This window comes from Artibeus jamaicensis, unplaced genomic scaffold (assembly GCF_021234435.1).
Source record: "Artibeus jamaicensis isolate MK-2021 breed Jamaican fruit bat unplaced genomic scaffold, CSHL_Jam_final contig_415, whole genome shotgun sequence".
Taxonomy (NCBI): domain Eukaryota; kingdom Metazoa; phylum Chordata; class Mammalia; order Chiroptera; family Phyllostomidae; genus Artibeus; species Artibeus jamaicensis.
The window spans coordinates 38,768,344-38,789,546 of NW_026521823.1; the positions used below are offsets into that span (position 1 = coordinate 38,768,344).

The 21,203-nt window shown below is 41.6% G+C and overlaps 1 protein-coding gene across 1 annotated transcript in view; it reads right to left on the reverse strand.

Moving 5' to 3' along the window:
- The window catches only part of SGCG (sarcoglycan gamma), a 29,899-nt gene extending 10,384 nt beyond the window's left edge, over window positions 1–19,515 (reverse strand). The window contains exons 1-5 of the mRNA XM_037129392.2: window positions 19,356–19,515; window positions 14,895–15,089; window positions 12,591–12,692; window positions 6,238–6,325; window positions 2,330–2,449 (exon numbers count right to left, since the gene is read on the reverse strand). Of these exons, the coding sequence (XP_036985287.2) occupies window positions 2,330–2,449; window positions 6,238–6,325; window positions 12,591–12,692; window positions 14,895–15,089 (505 nt within the window). The 5' untranslated portion in view covers window positions 19,356–19,515. The remainder of the gene's footprint in view (window positions 1–2,329; window positions 2,450–6,237; window positions 6,326–12,590; window positions 12,693–14,894; window positions 15,090–19,355) is intronic.
- Window positions 19,516–21,203: the final 1,688 nt, after the last annotated feature.

Sequence of the window (21,203 nt, forward strand, 5' to 3'; positions counted from 1 at the left end):
GGTTCTGGTCCTCATGGCTGAGTCTGTGCCAATGTTTGAGTTGAAGCGCAAAGAGTAGGCACAATCGCTCTCTTGCTTTTCCAGGGACACCATGATCTCAGTGAGTTCCTATAAAAATATGACTTTAAAGCAGTTTAAAATATGCAGGTTGATTTTAGATCTAGGAAGCACTATTAGCCCTCAAAATGAAAAAAGAAGTAATTTCAGTTGAAAACTGCGTAAGTCTGTATGTTTCAGGTAATAGCGATTTGACTCATTCTCTAGATTTTGTAAGTAAAATTTGCATCATGTGATGTGTTTCTTAAACCACATCATGAAATTATAGAAAAAAATGAAAAAAGTTTCACTTCTGGGAATATATCCTAACAATCCCAAAACACCAATTGAAAAAATATGGGTCCATAGCAGCAGCATCATTTCCAATCACCAAGATAGGAAGCAGCCCAAGTGCCCACCAGTAGGTGAGTGGGTGAAAAAGCTGTGGTACATTCACACTGTGGAATGCTACTTGGCCATAAAGAAGGAAATCTTACCCTTTGCAACAGCGTGGATGGACGTGGAGAGCATTATGCTAAGTGAAATAAGCCAGTTAGAGAAAAACGAACACCCTACGATCTCTCCTGTATGTGGAATCTAATGAACAAAATAAACTGACGAACAACACAGAAACAGAGGCCTGGTTGCACGGAACAGCCCAACAGCTGTCAGGAGGGAGGGGGAAAGGGGACTGGATGAAAGAAGGGGACGGATTAGCCAAAGAACGTACATGCATAACCCATGGACACAGACAGCACTGTGGTGACGGCCAGAGGGTAGGGGCTAGCTGGAGGAGGGCAAAGCGGGGAAGGATGGGGACACCTGTAATAGTGTCAACAATAAAAATAAGGTTTAAAAAGAAAAGGAAGTGTTTTGAACATTGAAAATTGACTTTCTAATCCCTGGGAGTCGGCCCCCTCCCAGCTGCTCCTCTGACTCTCAGAGTTGCATGTAAACTCGGGGTGAATAAAAGTAGTGTTTGCCTCTGCATGTCTCCTCATCTTACAGAAGCTCGGCAAGTAAATTTGGAACACGTTCTGAATATTTTCCAAAATAAAATTTCTTCTTTTCAGTCCTAAAAATGAGTCCTGTCAGAGGCCCGCCTTATCTTTATTTCAAAGAAAGAAATGCTTTCTGTAAAAATATAGGGAATCCAAGTACCGGATACCATGGGAATAAAAGCGACTTGGAAGAAGGTTCTTTTGCAAACGTCACGTGGGAAACAGATGCTCTAATATTCCCCAGATGGGGGAGGGATTCACGATGAGCCTTTGGCCACAGCAGTTGGAGGGACATAAAGGGTGACAATGTGGCTGAAGAAAAGATCTGAGGAGGGTGCCGTTGTTCTAGGAGAGCCCCAAAGAAATGTTGTCAGACAAGTCAGAGCCCTGGCAGATGGCTCAGGTGCTTGGAGTGTTGTCCTGTGCACTGAGAAGTCGTGGGTTCAATCCCAGTCAGGGCATATGCCTAGGCTGTGGTTCTGTCCCTGGTCAGGGTGTGCAGGGGGGACAACAGATGGGTGTCTCTCTTTCTCATCGATGCTTCTCTCCCTCCCTTCCCCTCTCTCTAAAATCAATAAGCATGACCTTGGGCGAGGATAGAAAGAAAAGAAAAAAGAAAGTCAACAAATTCAAACTACTTTTTCTTATCTGCCCCAGAGATTCCAGAGTAAATGCATGAACAGTACCGTTGCTTTTGCAGAGATGTACTCATGGGATGTTGTTTTCCTCAAGAGGGAACAAAGATGTGATATGGGATATTACTGAGCCTTAAAAAAGATGAAAATCGTTCTATTTGTGACAACATGGATGAGGCCTGAGAGCATGATGCTGAGTGAAATAAGTCAGACAGAGAAAGACACATACATTATGATCTCCTTTATATGCAGAATCAAAGCCAAAATAAACAAAGCAAAACAAAACAACCAAAGTCATAGATTGAGAGGACAGCTTGGTGGTTCAGCAGGTGAGGGGGCAGAGGCTGGATAGGGTGGGTGAAGGAAATCAAAAGGTCTAAAATTCCAGCTATAAACTAAAGAAGCCACAGGGTGCTATCTGCACCAGAGTTCTGTAGTTGTGATACTCTATCATCTATTGGAAAGTTGCTTTTCGGTGAATTTTAAAAGCTCTTACTGCAAGAACAAACTTGTAAGTGTGTGTGCTGATGGCTGTTAACTGGGACTTATTGTGGTGATCACGGCATGAGCTGTACAAATGTGGGGTCATGGTGCTTAAATGAACATAAAGTTAGATGTTGATCACATCTCAATGAAATGAAAAGAGCTGCCACATACCTGTTACTCGCAGTCTGTCCGTGCCGACCAGAACTTGGCTTTCGTCCACAGTGAACAGCGGCTTCCCTTCTTTGGAATTGATGTGAAACTGTGGACTCTGGACTTCTACCATTTTGGGACCTGAAGGATCAATTAAAACAGGTTATTATAAAGTGTTCACTACACTCAGCGTTACAGTCTCTGTTTTCACATGTTCCCTGACATCCCGCACTAGCAAGTTACGAAATACTTAGAATTTGCTACCAAGAAGTTTTTTTAATGTTATGATTAAAATTTTAAGTTCCAAGTCTCAATCTATGATGTTACTTAATTTATGTTAAACCTGTGCTAATCTATATGAAATATATGTATGCCTAAATTATTTAAAAGTTCACTTTTTCAGGTTTCTGAAACTCGCCAACAATCCTTTAATTCTTGCAGGCATCACTTAAATCTGCATTCTTTTGAGTGCTAACCAAATGAGGACTTCGTATTGTGAAATGCGAGACTTATGAAAGGCTCGCTTGAATGGCTATCGTCACCCCAGAAAGTGGCTCCCACTACGGTTACTTCCTCCCCCCTGTGCTCAGAAGAGGTCTTCCCCTCTAATCCCACGCAGAAACCAGGCCTCGCAGTGGAAGAGCATCCCCAGTCCCGCCCTCGCTAAGGCCTTTCGTCTCCTTCACTCCTCCTTCTTCTTCTTTCAGCGGCAGAAGCATCGCTTTCTCCTGCAAGTTTCATTCCTTCCCATGTGCGTTGGGCCCACTGCCTCCCTTGAGTTACTGCATCCAGCAGCTGTGTGACCGGCGCTGCAGTGGGCCGGGGATGCTGGTACCCTGGGGGGCGCTGGTGCCCTTGGGGGGTGCCAGTGCCTTCCTGGTGTGGAAGGGACCCTGCACTCATCATGTCATGTTTCGTCATTTCCCTCTGGCATCCAACCCTCCAACTCTGGTGGCATCATGGACTAACTCTCTAGAGCACAGATTTCCACCTTTGCTTAAAGAGCCTCAAGAGTTCCCTGCTTTTTCTGTTTGTCAGCTCTATAGTCTCAGCTAGAGAAGAAAGTTTACCGAGAAAACGGATCCCTTATGGTTTGTGCGTGTGAGCCCCTCCCTGGGTGCCTCACGGTGCTCCTGAACGCTGGCGGATCCCTGCCAGAAACTAAACAGCAGCTTTTTAAATTCATACACGAGTCCATTTGGGACATGCTCTCCAGTGTATTCTTACATTACATTATTAATTTGTATCCCAAAGCCCTTCAGTGATCTTCATTGAAGTGTGTGTGTGCCTCACTTATAAAGTGAAACTTTTTCCTGTTTTATCTTCTTTCTCTCTCTTTTTAAAAAGATTTTGTTTATTTATTTTTAGACAGGAGGAGGGAGGGAGAAAGAGAGGAGAGAGACATCGATGTGTGGTTGCCTCTCACATGCCTCTTACTGGGGACCTGGCCTGCAACCCAGGCATGTGCCCTGATTGGGAATGGAACCAGCGACCTTTCGGCTCGTGGGCTGGCACTCAGTCCACTGAGCCACACCAGCCAGTGCTGTCTTCTTTCTCCTAAGGAAGCCTGCCTTTTTTTTCTTTGATAGTTGCCTGTGTTTTTGCTCTTCCGAGCTGTCTCATGGACATAGTTACCCAGGGACTCAGTGCCCTCATTTACCTCTTCCGGGTCACTGACACACCTTACATATAAACACTGATTTCCATTACAGGATGAGTGTAAAGTTGTCTGAGATTAAAATTAAAAGGGAAGACAGTGGAAGTAATTTATCCAGTAAGATTTCAAAGAGTTTTGCTCATTGGAGTTTCATGTAACAATTTTGGGAGGTTTTACTGAGGATTTCTGTTAAATCATTAAGAATATAAAAGGAGTTTTTTACTTTTGGAACTTCCCAAGAAATAATGGCATACCCTTTATATATTATTAATTACTTGGCAGCATAGAGAAACTAGCAACAAATGTTTGTTGAATAAATGACAAAAAAGGGCAAAAATCCCTCAAACTTTTAAAAGCTACAGTCATTTAAAGAATTTTTAAAAATAACTGTCCTATATAATTAATCAAGAACAGATGATTCGATTTAGACAAGTTTTAGGACCATGAGTGCTAGATAAACTCCAGTTTTCTCTAGATCCACTGAGAATTTCATTGGGCTCAGTAATCAAGCAAAGTTGCACGTAAAAGAGAAATACAATTAATGATTTAGAATAAGTTAGAAAGATTAAGACAACATAAAATGTGGAGTTCTTGCATTAGTTTCGTAAAAGGGAGTCATCAGGTTAATGTATGGCTGTAGTTTCCGATGTAACATTATTCTGTTCTGTAAAAACAGCCATTACAAAGGAGAGACTGATTTTTTTCTGCTTCCAGTTGCAAGCAGGCACTGTGAGGACTGTGTTCCAAAGACCCAGGGTCCTGTAGAGTGAAGACTTAATTGCCAGGTCATAGAAAACACCTGAAGTTCATTGACAGGGCTGTGGTGGTCCATGAAGAGAAGGTGGAAGGTGCGGTCAGGACCCTAAACAGAATCCGCAACGTGGATGGGCTCACTGAGGACTTGGAGTGAAGCCCACACTGGGGGAGCCCGGCCACCCACGACAGAGGGAAAACTATGGCACTTGCAGGAGGAGGGTCTGCAGCGTGGAAACGACCCACAAGATCAACTTTTTGATGGAAAAGAACCAGGCAGCTGCCCAGGCCGCCGAGGCCTGCGGATGGAGAGTAGGCCCAGGAGGAAAATCCTTCTCCGCTGGGTCTGGACCTTCTTCCCTCCTGCCCCTCCATTTTCTCTTACCATTTCTTGCAATAGACCCACTCTCTCTCTCACACACAAAATTTTAAAAAAATAAATAAATGACAAACGTTGAAAGTTACAGTTTGTGTTGGCAGCACACCTCTCATTTCTTCTCCTATAATCAAAAATGCCATCCAATCTCTCAGACTTGGCAGAGCTGTGGAATGTTGATAGTGTAGAGAATGTACACACATTCCTTTCACCAGCTGGTTTGCTCTTTTGTTCTTTCTTTTTTATTGATTTTAGAGATAGAGAGGAACAGAAGGAGGGAGAGAGGAGATGGGGAGAGACATCGACGTGTTCCACTTACTCATTCGTTCATTGGATGATTCTTCTGCGTGCCCTGACAGGGACCAACCTGCAACCTTGGCAAATGGGCACAACATTCTGACCCACTGAGTCACCCCAAACAGGGCTGTTCTTTGCTCCAATCCTTTTTCTCACTGCGGAAAATTTCATGTGACTTCACTGCGATGTTTCCTGGTCTTAGCCAATTGGATGGGTGTACATAGCTCACCCAGGGGCGTTCGGCTGAAGATTGGTTGCACCAATTAGAATATTTCATTGTGAATTTAGAATTCATGACATTGAAGACTGAGTTAGTTGGTGTTGAGAACTGCAGCCAGTCAGATGGGGAACCAGAGAGGTCCCGGGGCTCCTGTAAAGCTGGAACAGATGCAGCCATGACACCCAAGGGAAAGGCCTGGCACATGACTCTAGAAAGGAAGGGTACAAGGCAGAGAGGGGGAGGGGACGAGTAGGGGGACAGAGGGAGGGAGGGAGGGAGAACTTTTGGATCTCAGCCCCTGGGCTGTTCTCTTGAGGCCAACTTCTTCGGTTGCTTTCCTTTGGTCCCTGAGATTCTTTTGCATCCTGCTAATAATCATTGTTTCATGTAGGACCTTGCATGGTCCTCAATTTCTGGGAATCAAAATAACTTTAATTAAAACACTTCAGACTATCCCCCAGGATGCTAAACAATCTCTGTGGTCCGCACAGCACAGTATTTTTTAAATCCATTCCTTGATTGTTCATGAATAACTTTGAATTCTTCAGAAGAGACAACAAACTCATCCACCAAGCTCACTGTTCAGACCGCCCGCCTGCAAGGCACCATGACAAAGCCCGACTCACCCACTGTGACCCTGCCTGTGACCTCTGTGTCAGAGCTGCGGGCATTGACCGTCACGTTGTGAGTGGACTGCAGCAGCAGAGGGGAGTCCTAGAAAGGATTTACCAGATTAGCCAAACATGCACTACTTAAAATTATTATGTCCTTATGTTGGTATAGAAGGTTAACATTTATGTAAACGAATTTCTCCATAGTCACTGATCCTGTGATCCTAACAATGCTTTTATACAATTATTTTGAAACCTTGAATTATGTTAAGGGGTAAATTATACACTTTTTTCATAAAATATAATAATCTTATGCTTGTGTATACTGGTTACAATGTGCCAAATCAATTCTCAAAGTGAAGGTTGAAACCAATCAAGTTTTAATGTGTTTTTTTAATTTTCCAAAGAATTAACATTTTATTTCTTATTATTTATACATAGGACATGATATGTGTATATATATATATAATTTATTTATTTTTATAGAGTGGGAAGGGAGGAAAAAAGAGAGAGAGAGGAACATCAATGTGTGGTTGACTCTCATATGTCCCCCACTGGGGACCTGGCCTACAACCCAGCATGTGCCCTGACTGGGAATCGAACTGGCCATCCTTTGGTTCCCAGGCCCATGCTCAGTCCACTGAGCCACACCAGCGAGGAACATAATTTATTTTAAGAAGATAAATCAGAGAATGTTTAGCTCTTCTATAATAAATACCATGTTACTTTTAAAATGCAAAATCTTCTCACCATTGCAAAAAAGCTTTTAAAATGTGTTGGATGCCTACACATTTTTTTTAGCTTTTGTTGGAAGATAAAGAGGCTTTATACGCATGTTAATACTTTCTGCAGTATTGGTTTCAAGTGGCAGGTTTTGTTTAACCGCAGATTGCTTGCTCTTATAAAAACAGTTTCTCCCAGAGGAGTGAGGTGATTTGGCTGTTGGATCCAAGTGGGTTTATAGTTCACTGGGAGGAAACCAAATATCTTCCAAAGTTGTGGGGAATGACATGATTTTTCAGAAGTAAGGAAGTTTTAGGAGTGCTTTGCAACTCGCTCCAGCTGGTCAGAAATTCTCCCCCTTGCTTTGTGGAAGCAGACGGATTGACCAGCCTCTTGCCTTTTATACAATAATGTGACCTTCCCACTTGCTTTTGCACTGTTATAAAATGACTAGCAGGACAATGAGTTAAAAACTCGCCCACAGTCTCAGCATCCACCCTCTCACTTCATCCTCCACACTGGAAGCAGGTGCCACTACTTCTAACACGCAGGTGACCAGATTGAGTTCCAAGAGATCAAATTAGAGCTCGCTCAAAGTCACGGCCACCAAGCGACAGCTCCATGACGGCACCCCATCTTTAGATGCCAACCCTGTGCTCTTTCCTGCCCTCCCCGAGGATGGGGGGTGGGTCTCAGGCTGGAGTGGCAAGAGTCCCCCCCCCCGGCCCCCACAAAGTCCACTCTTCTGGGAACAGCTGGGCTGTCCCATCCAAGGTGTGCTCTCATGCCCTTTCCTTCCCCCTCCATTCTGCCGGGGGGAGGCTACATCTCACTGTGGGTTTAACGCCCATTGCTCTGAAGATCTGCGATGTCCAGCATCCATGCACCTGTCTATGGGGCCTCTGCGTGTCCTCTCTGGGGACATGTCTAGCCAGGTCTTCTGCCCACTTTTTAATTGGGTTGTTTGTTTTTCTGGTGTTAATCTGTCAGAGTTCTTTATAACCTTTGGGTACTAACCCCTTATCGCACACACTGAGGTGTGTTCCCCCACAGAGTAGGTCGTCTTTACATTTTGTTGACGGTTTCTGTTGCTGTGCAAAACCTTTTTCATTTGATGTAGTTCCAATTTTTTCTTTTTCTTTTGCTTCCCTTGCCCAGGTAGATAGAGCAGGAAAAAATATTGCTAAAAAATATTCCAAGGTTTTCACTCCAACTTTCTTTTCATTAGTTTTAGTACAGGGTATCTTTCTAAAAATTCTTTTACTCTTAACCTCTTTGTGTCTTCATAGGGAAGATGGGCTTTCGTAGGTGGCATATAGTTAGTCTTGCTTTTTCATTCAATACGATAACATCTGGCTTTCAGCTGGAGTGTTTAGACCACTTATATTTGATGTGATATTATGGATGTGGCTCAGTTCAAATCTACCAACTTGCTATTTGTTTTCTTCCTATTCCACCTGCTTTGTGTCCTTTGCGGGCTTCCTTTGGGATTGAGAGAGGCTAAACCTGTTCTCTGTGATTTCTGCCCTGTATTATTATTTTTGTTTTTTTTAAATATATTTTATTGATTATGCTATGGCAGCTGTCCCATTTTTTTCTCCCCTTTACTCCCCTTTGCCCTGCACCCCTTGCCATGAGCACCCCCACGCCTTAGTTCATGTCCACGGGTCGTACATATAAGTTCTTTGGCTTCTCCATTTCTTATACTATTCTTAACCTCCCCCTGTCTATTTTGTACCTTCCAATTATGCTTCTTATTCCCTGTGCTTTTTCCCCTCTTCCTCCTCCCTTCCCCTGCCCACTGATAACCCTCCATGTGATGTCCATTTCTGTGAATCTGTTCCTGTTCTAGTTGTTTGCTTAGTTCCTTTTTGTTTTTGTTTGTTTTTGCTAGGTTCAGTTAGTGATAGTTGTGAGTTTGTTGTCATTTTACTATTGATATTTTTGATCATCTTCCTTTTCTTAGATAAGTCCCTTTAACATTTCATATAATAAGGACTTGGTGATAATGAACTCCTTTAACTTGACCTTATCTGGGAAGCACTTTCTCTGCCCTTCCATTCTAAATGAGAGCTTTGCTGGATGGAGTAATCTTGGATGGAGGTCCTTGCCTGTCATGACTTTGAATACTTCTTTCCAGCCCCTTCTTGCCTGTAAGGTTTCTTTTGAGATATCAGCTAACAGTCTTATGGGAACTCCTTTGTAGTAACTGTCTCCTTTTCTCTTGCTGCTTTTCAGACTCCCTCCTTATCTTTAATCTTGGCTGATGTAATTATAATGTGCCTTGGTGTGTGCTTCCTTGGGTCACACTTCTTTGGGACTCTCTGAGCTTCCTGGACTTCCTAGAAGTCTATTTCCTTTGCCAGATTGGGGAAGGTTCTCCTTTATCATTTGTTCCAATAAGTTTTCCATTTCTTGCTCTTTCTCTTCTCCTTCTGGAGAAGAACCCCTATGATTCAGATGTTGGAACATTTACAGTTGTGCTGCAGGTCTCTAAGTCTCTCCTCATTTTTTTGAATTCTTGTTTTTTCATTCTGTTCTGGTTGAATGTTTATTTCTTCTTTTTGTTCCAAATCATTGATGTGAGACCCAATTTTGTTTCCTTCCCTGTATATTTTTCTTTACTTACTTTGCATAGAATTCCTTTTTTTTTCTCTATTTTGTGATCATATTCAACCATTTCTGTGAGTGTCCTGATGAGCAGTGTTTTGAACTCCGAATTGGATAGTTTGGCTATCTCTTCTTAGCTTAGTTATATTTTGGGGGCTTCGATCTGTTCTTTCATTTGGGCCATTTTTTTTTTTTTTTTGGTCTTGACAAGCTTGTTACATTGTAAGAGGTGGAGTCTTAAGTGTTCACCAGGGTGGCGCAACCTACGTCACTGGACTGTGGCGCTGTACATGGGGGAGGGGTCCGAGAGGGAACAGTGCCGCTTGCTTGGCTCTTGTCTTCCGCCCTGTATTATTGTACCTACTTCAATTTCATAATTTATTCTTTTAATGAAAGCTACTCAAAAACAGCTTTATCTCCTTGGGATTCTTAAGCATGCTTTTCTAGCCATTTCCAGATTGATGACTTTTCCTTAGTTGGAAGTTAACTCTCTTTATTGGAATGTTTTATGACATCATTGTTTTTAGATGAAGTGGACCATATATGGTGTGAAGTTTCAGTCTTAGACTGTCCACGTGGATATAATTTCAGTTTTGCACTTACCCAGCCTGTCTGACGTTTTAGCATGCTTTCTGCCCAGACCCCGGATTTGTCATAGTGGCTCAGGGCTCTGTCCTTAGCGATATTCAGGACTTGGCCTGGCACCTCTGTGAGTTGCTCCCCACAGATACTCAGCTCTATGCACGCTTGGGCCGTAGTTGCAGATACTTTCTACCACGAGTTGCTGTCTCATGCAGTAGGTCTTGGCGGCAGCCCCATCTTGTCGATGCCATTTCAGCCTTTTTCCCTTAGACTGTCCTCACCCCACCAGGGTTGTGAACTTGAAAGACAATCGTTTCAAGTAAAGCTTTACCTCTGTGTTTCTGTTTCCTTTCATGTTGGACTAATATATTTTTAAATACGACCTTTTTGTTTGATCAGATATACTTGCCGTGTGTTTGGGCCAGGCGAATGGGTTTAAATCATAAACTCCAAGCTCAGTCTGGACAAGACCTCATGTAACAATTTTGCGGGGTTAATTGAGTCATCACATGCACCTTGTGGAATTATATTTATACTAAAAAAGTTAGCCCAACGATGCAAATAAATGGATTTTTCAAGTTCACAAGCTAATTTCCATAATTGCATTAAAAGTTGCTCCCTAGACCCACCTTCAAAAATGAAACATGAATACTACGTCAATGCACATGAAAATTACAGGGCACCATGCAGTTCTGCCAACCCAGTTGTTGAAAGTCACAGTAGATACAACACACTTTGAGCTCTGTTATCACATAATAGCATCCAAGTGTTTGTGTGGTTTTATGTATTGATCGACATGCATCGTTAACCCATCATCATGAGACTTTAGTTTGTGACGACTTCAAATAATTTACACAATTTGGCTCCCTGGTCTTTAAAAAGTATACTGTAGTTGAAAGAGTCTAAAAAGGTACAACTAAAAGTATTACAAATTCCAGGATATTAAATATTAAATCTAATCACTTAATATCAGTCCCTGGGCTAGTTCACCAGTCTTACTTTTTAAAAAGATAAGGGGATCAGCCAGCGTAACTCTGGGGCGGGGGAAGAAAGGCTAACTTCTAATATTCAAAGGTTTTGCCCACACCTGGTCTCTGTTTTTATGAAAGCTGGCACTCATTCTGCATGCCCCCATGTGACAGGGTTGTTGACGCAGCCACACGCCACGGGGACGGATGTGAGTGTAACCTCTGAATAAGCTCAGAGGATCAGCCCACCGGTCAGCAGCCCCGATCTCGCGGGGCCGTGGCAGCCGGGAGAGCTGTGCCCGGGAACCCCTTCTCCGATCTGCAGGACGTCTCCCTGGCAGCGCATTTCCGCTGTGAGCTTTACGCCACGTCACCTGCGGTTGGCGGCGGGGTTTGGGGATGGCTGTGACGTGTAGGGCAGCAGCGTGCTTCCTCTCTCTTACAAGACCACGTGTTCCTCGGTGGTCAGCCTTCTGTTCCCTTCCTAACGGCCCTGAAACAGCTGCTACGGCCTCTGCATGTTAGACTTGCTGACCTCTCCTTTCCTTTCTAGAAAGGTGGGAGGAAAATGAAGAGTGTACTCTTCACACAAAAGTTTATCATTTCCTTTAGCTGATGCCACCTAACCAGGGGTTTAGCAAAATATTTCTCTCTACCACAAAGCCCAGAGTACCACATAAGGAAAAATAGAACATATTGCAAAAATTGTGGGAGTATATTTTGTGCTGGGCACTACTTGTTATAAATTTCATAGAGGTAAATGAATACAATACTGAGGCCAATTTATTTTTAAAGTCACACAATTATTTAATATGATATTTAATTTCTTAATGGAGAATCCTAAAGGACTGCAACCTGGATGGTTAGTATAATTACTACAGAACATACCACCATGACATGAATTTCATCCTGAGTTTTTCAGATAATCTCAACTGCCTCGAAAGAAGTGTATTTAAATTACTTGCACTAATGGAAAGTAGTTTATTCTTTTTGATAAAAGTTTTAATGACCAAACCTTTACTTTATTATGATCTAAATTACTGAGGCTACCAAACTCAAATTTGAAGCACTTGAAAAGGGAGCCTTTTTTTTTTTTTTGATGACTGTATTTATTTGTTTGTAGAGAGAGGGGAAGGGAAGGAGAAAGAGAGGGAGAGAAACATCATATGCCCCCAACCAGGGACCTGGCCACAACCCAGGCATGTGTGCTGATTGGGAATTGAACTGGCGACCCTTTGGTTCACAGGCCAGTGCTCGATCCACTGAGCCACATCATCCAGGGCAAAGGGAGCCTTTTTAGAATGTAATATCAGAAAAAAATTGCACAGCCTCAGAGCCGAGCCTTTTATAAGCAGTGTAGCATTCCTCTGTGTCTATGTGGACATTTGGAGAACTCTCTTCTGAACCACACTGAATTTTTCAGCTTAACCATTGTTTGTTTTCATACAGTACATTCATGCTTGGAATATTTCATCATTGTCTTACCACTCTGGAGCGTATTTCTTTGGCATACAACGGGAATAAGAATTCTGATTCCCCGTCCAGGTAAAGCCCGTTCTCTGTCACACGCAAGTGGCCCATCCCTGTCTGTGAGAAAGAGGAGACCGTTGAGGTTTTGTTACAGCTTTTATTTTCCTTTCTTTTAGCATCAGCTTAACTGACACATGTATTTTCATCCATCTCCTATCGGCTCTTTTCTGTATTTTTCCCAAAGGATCAGAGAATAAGAGACATCAGAGAAAGGTTGACGAGAGAACTGATCTGAACTCAGATAAAACTGGGCCTTAAACAGCCTTTAGGTGGTTGGGATGGTTCAACCTTGACTCAGTTTCCAAAGAATGTTAAATGAAAATATTTTAAATTTAGACTTAAAATGGAGGTTGTTGGGAACCGCCCTGCCTGGTTTCAGGAGCTGTAACTCCCCAGGCTAAGGCTGAGTGAGCAACCTTCGGACCTTATCTCCCTGGCAGGAGCGCTGCTTCTGCTTCATCCACCTCTGGCCCCCAACGCTTGGTCGGTTAGTCAATGATGGGTAAGACCCCTCAGAGAGGGGGCAACCTAAGCCAGACACAATCACTTGGGAGACCCTCAAGGAAGGACTTGGGGGGCTGCAGCAAAGAGAGGGTGATGGACCCTCACTCGCCAGCTTTGACGAGACCTGAGTCCTCAGTCTGTCTGCAAGAAGTCTCCAAGAATTCCTTGGTTACCTGCCTCCCCTGCCTGACTTCTCCCCTGCCTGACTTAAGTCCGAAACAATGGCAGAGGGTGGTGCAGCCCAGTGCAGGAAAGGGCGGGTCTCTGGGTGATTAGGCCTGAGATCTTTCTATGTAAAAATCCTGTGACACATGCTTTGCTAAGAATGCTCTTAGTTAAGTGGTAAAGGCCTGAGCAGAAAATGAGTTTGTTTTCCCAAAGTTTGTCGCCTTTTAGCTGATAGACCCTGACTTAGAAGAAGCCCTAATGGTTCTTTGTATACTACCTACTGTTTACTGCCTGACAATGATTAATAAGTTGTACCTGAACTCCTGGGCAAAAAAACAATAAAAGCCTGTCTAGGGAAGGGTCAGCATGTTCTCCCCTAGAGAAAGTGGCCTGCCCCTTTTTCTCCACAGGACTCGGGAGTCCGTGTGAATTTATCTTGATTATCCACCCGCTGCAGGCCAGTGCACGCGTCAGGGGGTGATGTACAAACATGCACAACACGAGTTGTGTTACTTTCATAAAGAAAAGCCGTCCAGTGGGTCTAACACTTGAAGCTGTAAAAATATTGTTGTCATAAATCTTAAAGAAGAAATCACAGCTTAAATACATTTATGTGTACCATTTATATGTAATTTGTTAGTATAATAATTTATAATATATTATATACTGGTATTAAATATTTTAATGCATTTATATTATATATATTACATTTATTAACACACATTTCAACTTACACTTTGATTGGATTGGCAGTTTACCTCTCTGAATACATGAAAATATATTTATTCATTGTGTCCATGAAAGAAATAATGTATGTACTGACTGTAGAATTATGGCAGGAAAGAAAGACAGGCACAGCCAGTGAGGGACCCTGAGTGACGGAAGGCACTGCAGACCGAACACTACAACTGTGGCTCCTGGGAGGGGCCGTGCCTGCACTCCACCTTCACCACGAGTGTGAGGAGCAGGTTGCCCCACCTCGCTCCATGTCCACACCACTCTTGTCTCACCGTAAGTGTCTTACATTCCATGTGAAATAAATACTTCTTCAAAAAGTACCCCAAATATTGTCAGAGCGTATAAAGCTACCTGGCCATCTCGGAAATGGGAGATTGTTTTTAAAATATGAATTTCTTAGGGCCACTGATATTTTATTTACTAAATATTAAAGTGTGGACATGAATTTATTGCATATCAGCATGGAGCTTTTTAAAAAATTAGGAAGTATCAAAATGGTAAATGTTTACTAAAAATGAATTATAAAATTTTACTAACAAATTAGATAATGATTAAACAATCATGACTCAACCATAATAAAATCAAAATTAGTACAGTTTCCCCATGTAAAGATAATTACTAATAAAAATTATAATAAAACCCAACAAAGTATAGTTCACACTGAAATCATTTAAAAAACTGAAAAAGCTAAATGTTATATGTATTTTTGCTACTGAAATTTCTGATTGAAACAAACATTAATTACACCGAAGGAAGCTTCTACCGATACAACATGGATGAACTGATGCAAAACAAACAAAACAAGAACATGTTTACCCACCAAAAGAAAAGAGAAGAAAAGGTACTTACTGGGGAAAACCACATCACTCTGAGAATCCAAATGGTAAGAGCAAAGTTCACCAGAAATACGATGAGTAAGAGAAGAACAAACAGGTAGAGGCAACGCTTTCTCCAGCCGTAGATACCGACTTTGCAGACGTGCTGATTCTCCGGCCTCTGTACGTCGGTGCCTTCCGTGGCTGTTGCGTACTGTTCACGCACCATCTGCCCCGGGGTGGGATCAGCGTGCAGGAAGAGTGGGGAGAGGGGAAGGGGGGCACGGGAGACCGGGAGAGAGGGAGGGACGACGCAGAGAATGTGTTTGTCCACACGGATTTACTCTGAGTCCAACAAAATATTTCTATCGCAATAATAAATTTCCAAAAGTATTGATTTAGTAAAGATAATTACGTATTACTTTGAAACAGGTCACTGTATTTTAACCACAGAATGGTTTTTAATTTGTCATGCAAAATGTCTTAGATATGACATACCCGTGTCAAGTCCAATGGCCTTATTTTCAGATATTAATCAATAGATTAATATATGTATATAGCTTGCTTTCAAAATTCTGCATGTTTAAACCTGTATTTGAATTATCAACCTAAAATAATTGAGTTATGAAGTTCTTAAAAGATTCAGCGGGAGGAAATCAAGCTGGTACTCCAATTCTCTACATGTCTTCTAAAAAAATAGAATCCAACTTACTCAATTTTATGTGAAATTATATTTCTTCAGCTACCAAATTGCTCAGAATTAAATAGACTCTTTGTAAGATACCTAGCACATTAACTTTTGCCTATAATTAAATTTCCAAGTATTGACCTACTTCAAGAAAGACCCAACTATGCATGCAAAAGTGGAGAAGAAAGGCATAATATTTGATTGGCCAATCTCTTTGTCGTTCAAATATATGCTTCTTTGATTTAGATGGTCCAAAGCGAATGAGAGTTCATTTATTGATTTACTATATAGCCTTTTAGAAAAAACACTATGTTACCTTTTTTAAAGGTTTTTTGTTTTTGTTTTTGTGTTCTGTCCAATTACTTAGAAATTACCTGCCAATGTGTAGAATATTTGATCACATAGCCGTATTTTCTGAAAGCTGTATCAACAACAAAATTTCACCAATATAGTGTTCAATTATGCAGTTCTTCAGGAAACCTTTTTTTTTTTTAACAGGGGAAAGTCTCACAGAGTTATTTATTGGCAGCACAACTTACGAGCATTTTCCTAATACCACCAGTGATGTAATAGTTCTCTTCCAAGTCCCATAATGCTATGCGACTGGGATTCCCAGAGTTGTGAGTGTTCACCTCCGTCCTGTACCGGTGGGCTGCCTTCTCACAGCAGGCGCAATATAAGTCTTATTGGTGAATCATACATTTTGTGTCATGAGAACTGGGTTTCACAAAGGTTCTCGTAACTCTGGGCACTACCTTGCTTTCCAACAAAGCCTTTTTATCATCATTGGGCATCTAACATTCACAATCCATTCCAGTAACTGCACATTAACTGCTCCAGTACATCCCCAATGTATGATGTTTAAATATCATATATATGATGTTTAAATATCATATATATCTGGAGGCATCTGGTTCTTTGGCACTCGTCAGCATGGCTGTGAAAGGAAAATGCGCAGCTCCAATAACAACAGCCATAGTTAGCGCAGAGTACGCACTCTGCTTACTACTGTAGTGTATTCAGTACTGAGTTCACAGTCTTTCGACTTAAAAATCAGATCATGTTAATAGTCCAAAGAATATGTATTTACAGACTCCGAAGATGCTACATCCTCACAAAGTTCTAGAAGCTATAACTAGAGGCACAACTTGTATCAGATCAGAACTCTATGATATCATTAGTATAATCAATCAAGACTGAAATACCAATTTACTGAAATTATGATATAAATTATCTATATACTATTTATGTATTTTCCATTTAGATACATATTAAAATATTTTAAACGGAGCCATTATGTTAAAAATATTTTCACCATCAATTCCCCATTATAGAATAAAACCAAACATTTAAAAATATATTTGTCTCAAAATGTTTTGATAACAGAATATGATTTAATCAAAGTAATTGCCAAAATAGTAATGACCTTTAATTTGCCTATATTAAGAGTAAAGGGAAAATTCTTTAGTTCATTTTAGCCACTCTTTAAGGTGGAATTTATACAGGCAGTTCTTCTGGTAGCTTAAACTTATTTCCCTACTTCTGAACCCAACCAAATCAATCTAAAATGCAAAACTTTATCTTCCGTTCCCATTTTCCTATCTTATTCAACATCCAACAAACATTGCATTTATGTTCCCATATTATTTGTCTCAACTCTACATTTTTTCTTGTTATTTCTCTGCCAGCCCTCGTGGCTGTAACACTACCAATATTTGTTGACTTAATGCAGGAATACAGCACAAAGACAAATTCTCCATTGAACACCGTTTTTAATGTTGTTCCACGGGATTATATTTTGGTCCTACCTACAGAAGTAAACCAATGAAGGGAGGAAAATTATTTCCTGAAATATTCATGCAAAAATAAAAGAGCCTTAAAAACAGGAAGCTTTAAGCAGGTAACTACCTGCAGACGCTGCAGGGCACCACTGGGCTTCCTCCCTACAGTGCACACCTGAGTCCCTGCCCTGGCCCTGCCTCTGGCTGAACACGTGGAATTGAACATGAAGTTGGAGTCTGAAGTTTTTAAGTATCAGGGGTGAGGAATTTGTCAACGCCCGTGGGAACACCATGGAAATACCTGGTCCTGCAGCTGGTCGAGAGAATAATAAAGCTTGACAGGTGCAGGTGCTGGCTAGGCGGAGAGGAGGGGGAGGAAGGAAGAGTGGACGGAAACCTAGAAGCAGGTTCAGAGCGCAGAGGCGGGCTCTGAAGGAGCAGAGCGGGATCCCACTCAAGACGGCAGGTTTTTCCTGCCTGCTGGGAAGCCGAAGCATCGGAGGGCGTGGTTGAGAAGCAGCGAGGGGCTGCGATGAGCCAAGCAGAAGAGGGAGCAGGGGACACCCGTGGGTCCTACAAAGTGTGTAAGATGAAGCCACATGGGCACCCAGTCCTAATTTGCCATTATTATTTTTTTAATGCTATTTATTTTATTTTTAGACTGAGGGGAAGGGAGGGAGGAAGAGAGGGAAACAATATGTGGTTGCCTCTGGTGCGCCCCCTACTGGGGACCTGGCCTGCAACCCAGGCCTGTGCCCTGCCTGAGTGGGAATCCAACCAGGTGACCCTGTGATCTGCAGGCCCGCTCTCAATCCACTGAGCCACACCCACCAGGGAAACTCGCCATTATTAAACAACTTTCATAATCCTGTATAATAGCAGTTTCACCTAATGACTAAAAAGTATAGTTTTTACAGGGCAATATGGAAAGATCTTATTTTCAGCATCTCAACTCCAAGCTTAGCCAACATCTTTTGGAAACTTGTAACTGTTAGTCTTTGGAATTTGATATGTAAATACATTAAAGTATTACTTTTCATTTGCGTTTGCAAGAAAAACCTTAGAAAGCTCTAGAACTTATAAAACCAGCACTTACTGGAACCATTCGTTTTGAAACTTCGTTAAGTGTGCCGGTTCGTACCCATCCCCACAAAATGTTTCCAAGAAAATAAGCGAAAGATAAACATAGCACATTCTGTACTTCATCTTGCACTGGTGAGTTACTCATCCTGCTGGCAAAACCTTTCAGCCAGTTGAGTTATATTTTCCCTTGTTATCTTTCTGTACGTGTTCCTTTAAAAACTTGTTTGGGGATCGCCCCACATTAACTTAGGAAACACAGAGAAAGACAACTGCAGTGAGCCACAGCATCGCATGTGTTTACTTTTACTCTATTTACATTTACTTTTCCAAATATATAAAATACCCACAGTATGAACAACACTTTCTTTCTTTCCAGATTTGGGGAGGGAAACAGTCCTCCTTTTTTCACTGCAAGAGTAGTTGGGGGCCGAGTTGGTGTTTTGCTGTTGCTCATTCCCAATTCATCCGATGGCTGGGATTTTTGTCCTCGTTGATTCTAGTCTGTTTTTTTAAGGTCTGTAGCAAACTGGTGATAAAATGTAATGCCAATAGAATTCCACCAAGAAGTAAGTGTAAGGGTAGAATTAGAAAATCGCTGATTTTAAAGGTTGTAACTTGTCTGGTTTTACCACAGTACACAATGTATACTTGATAATATATAAATGCTATCATGGTGTTGTACAGATTAAAATATTAGGAATATAATTCTACTAAAATACATAACATATTAGTAATCGGAACAACTTAGAAGAGGTGAAATAAGAAGTAAACTACATTTTGTTGATACTTAATCATTTGGGGATAGACTTACTCAATGTTCTAAATTTATTTTGTTAACTGTCATGTCACCTACGAAGGAAAAAATGAAGACATCCTGCCTCTGTTTGGTCTGTAAGGTGTTCATTGTGATTGTATAAAATGCGAGTACAAGATGATCGCTTACCTTAGACGTAGTGAAAAGTTCGCAGGTGAATCGGCTACAACCAGCACAAGCTCTAGCAGCGACTGGCCGGCTCCCCCGTTCCCATCCCCGGCAGGAGGGGCAGAGGGAGCGGTCGGGGCTTCAGCAGCCCGGCCGGGCAGAAAAGGCATCCAGCGCTCCGCCGTCTCATGTTTCACCCCCTCCTGTTAGCAACAGGCGCGTGTCTAATTTTACTCAGTGACATAAACAGCTCATACCAGCTTAAAATTGTCTGGGCACCGGTTCCGGCACACAGCTCTAAGTAAGCCAAAAAAAAAAAAAAATTCTTACAAAATCGACGTCTCAACCCTGAATCGTGATAGTCTTATACAACTTTCTAAAATAAACTAAACTTCAAATGAATAGCAAAAAGGCTTCCAAGATACTTTCCAGTAGAATTGAATGTTTACAAAAATCTCGTGAAAAATCACTTCGGATTAACATGCAACTCTTAGAACTTACAACTTTATCAGCACCGAGTTCGCGTGCACTGTTCTTGTCCAAGTGGTCTCTGCAGCACTAGTCAGCCCTCTTTAAAAATCGCTTTCTTTAAGCCTCTTTTTAGGTGTAAAACTCTAATATTTGAGGAGAAAACCTTCAATAATGATCATAATAAACAATATATACAACCTGTAGGCTAAAACTATGTGTTCTTTTCTAGTAAACTAAATCATATATATAAAATTATATATATGATTATAATTTATAACTATAATTATTTATAATTGTATATATAATTAGTTAATTCAATGAACAAATGGACCTCAGGCTCCATCTGGTTCAAGTCTGCCTTTCACGAGTGAGGGAAACAGTTCTCTGAGTGAATAAAGGGGAAAGCCTGTTTGATGTTGAAGGAATTAATTTTCTCTAAGCTCTCCGTCCCCCGGTAGAAGAGGCCCACCTGACTACCCACATCAGGACGGTCTGTTCACAGAGTCATCCTGTCTTCTGACCCCCCACCCTGTTCGGACAGGGCCATCTCATCACAGAAGTTCCCGGACTCCGATTCTTAGAACTTTCTTTATTTTTTTTAATTTTTTTTATTTTATTGATTATGCCATTACAGTTGTTCTATTCCCCCCACCCTGAACCCCCACCCCTACCATTCCCCCCTTTAGTTTATGACCATGTGCCTCAAGTTCTTTGGATTCTATATTTCCCCTTCTATTCTTGCTCTCCCCCTATCTATTTTCTACCTACCGTCTATGCTACTTATTTTCTGTACCTTCTCCCTCCTTCTCTTCCCACTCCCCTGTTGCTAACCCCCCATGAGATCTTCATTTCTATGGTTCTGCTCCTGATCTAGCTGTCCTTTTAGCTTGCTTTTGTTTTAGATGTGGTTGTTAATAACTGTGCGTTTGCTGTCCTTTCACTGTTCATATTTTTTATCTTCTTTTTCTTAGGTAAGTCCCTTAAACATTTCATATAATAAGGGCTTGGTGATGATGAACTCCTTGAATTTGGTCTTATCTGAGAAGCACTTTATCTGTCCTTCCATTCTAAATGAAAGTTTTGCTGGATAGAGCAATCTTGGTTGTAGGTCTTTGGATTTCATGACTTGGAATACCTCTTTCCAGCCCCTTCTTGCCTTGTAAGGTCTCTTTTGAGAAATCAGCTGACAGTCTGATGGGAACTCCTTTGTAGGTGACTATCCCCTTATGTCTTGCTGCTTCTAGGATTCTCTCCTTTATTTTCATCTTGGCTAATATAATTATGATGTGCCTTGGTGTGTTTCTCCTTGGGTCCAACTTCTTTGGGACTCTCTGAGCTTCCTGGATTTCCTGGAAGTCTATTGCCTTTGCCAGATTGGGGAAATTCTCCTTTATTATT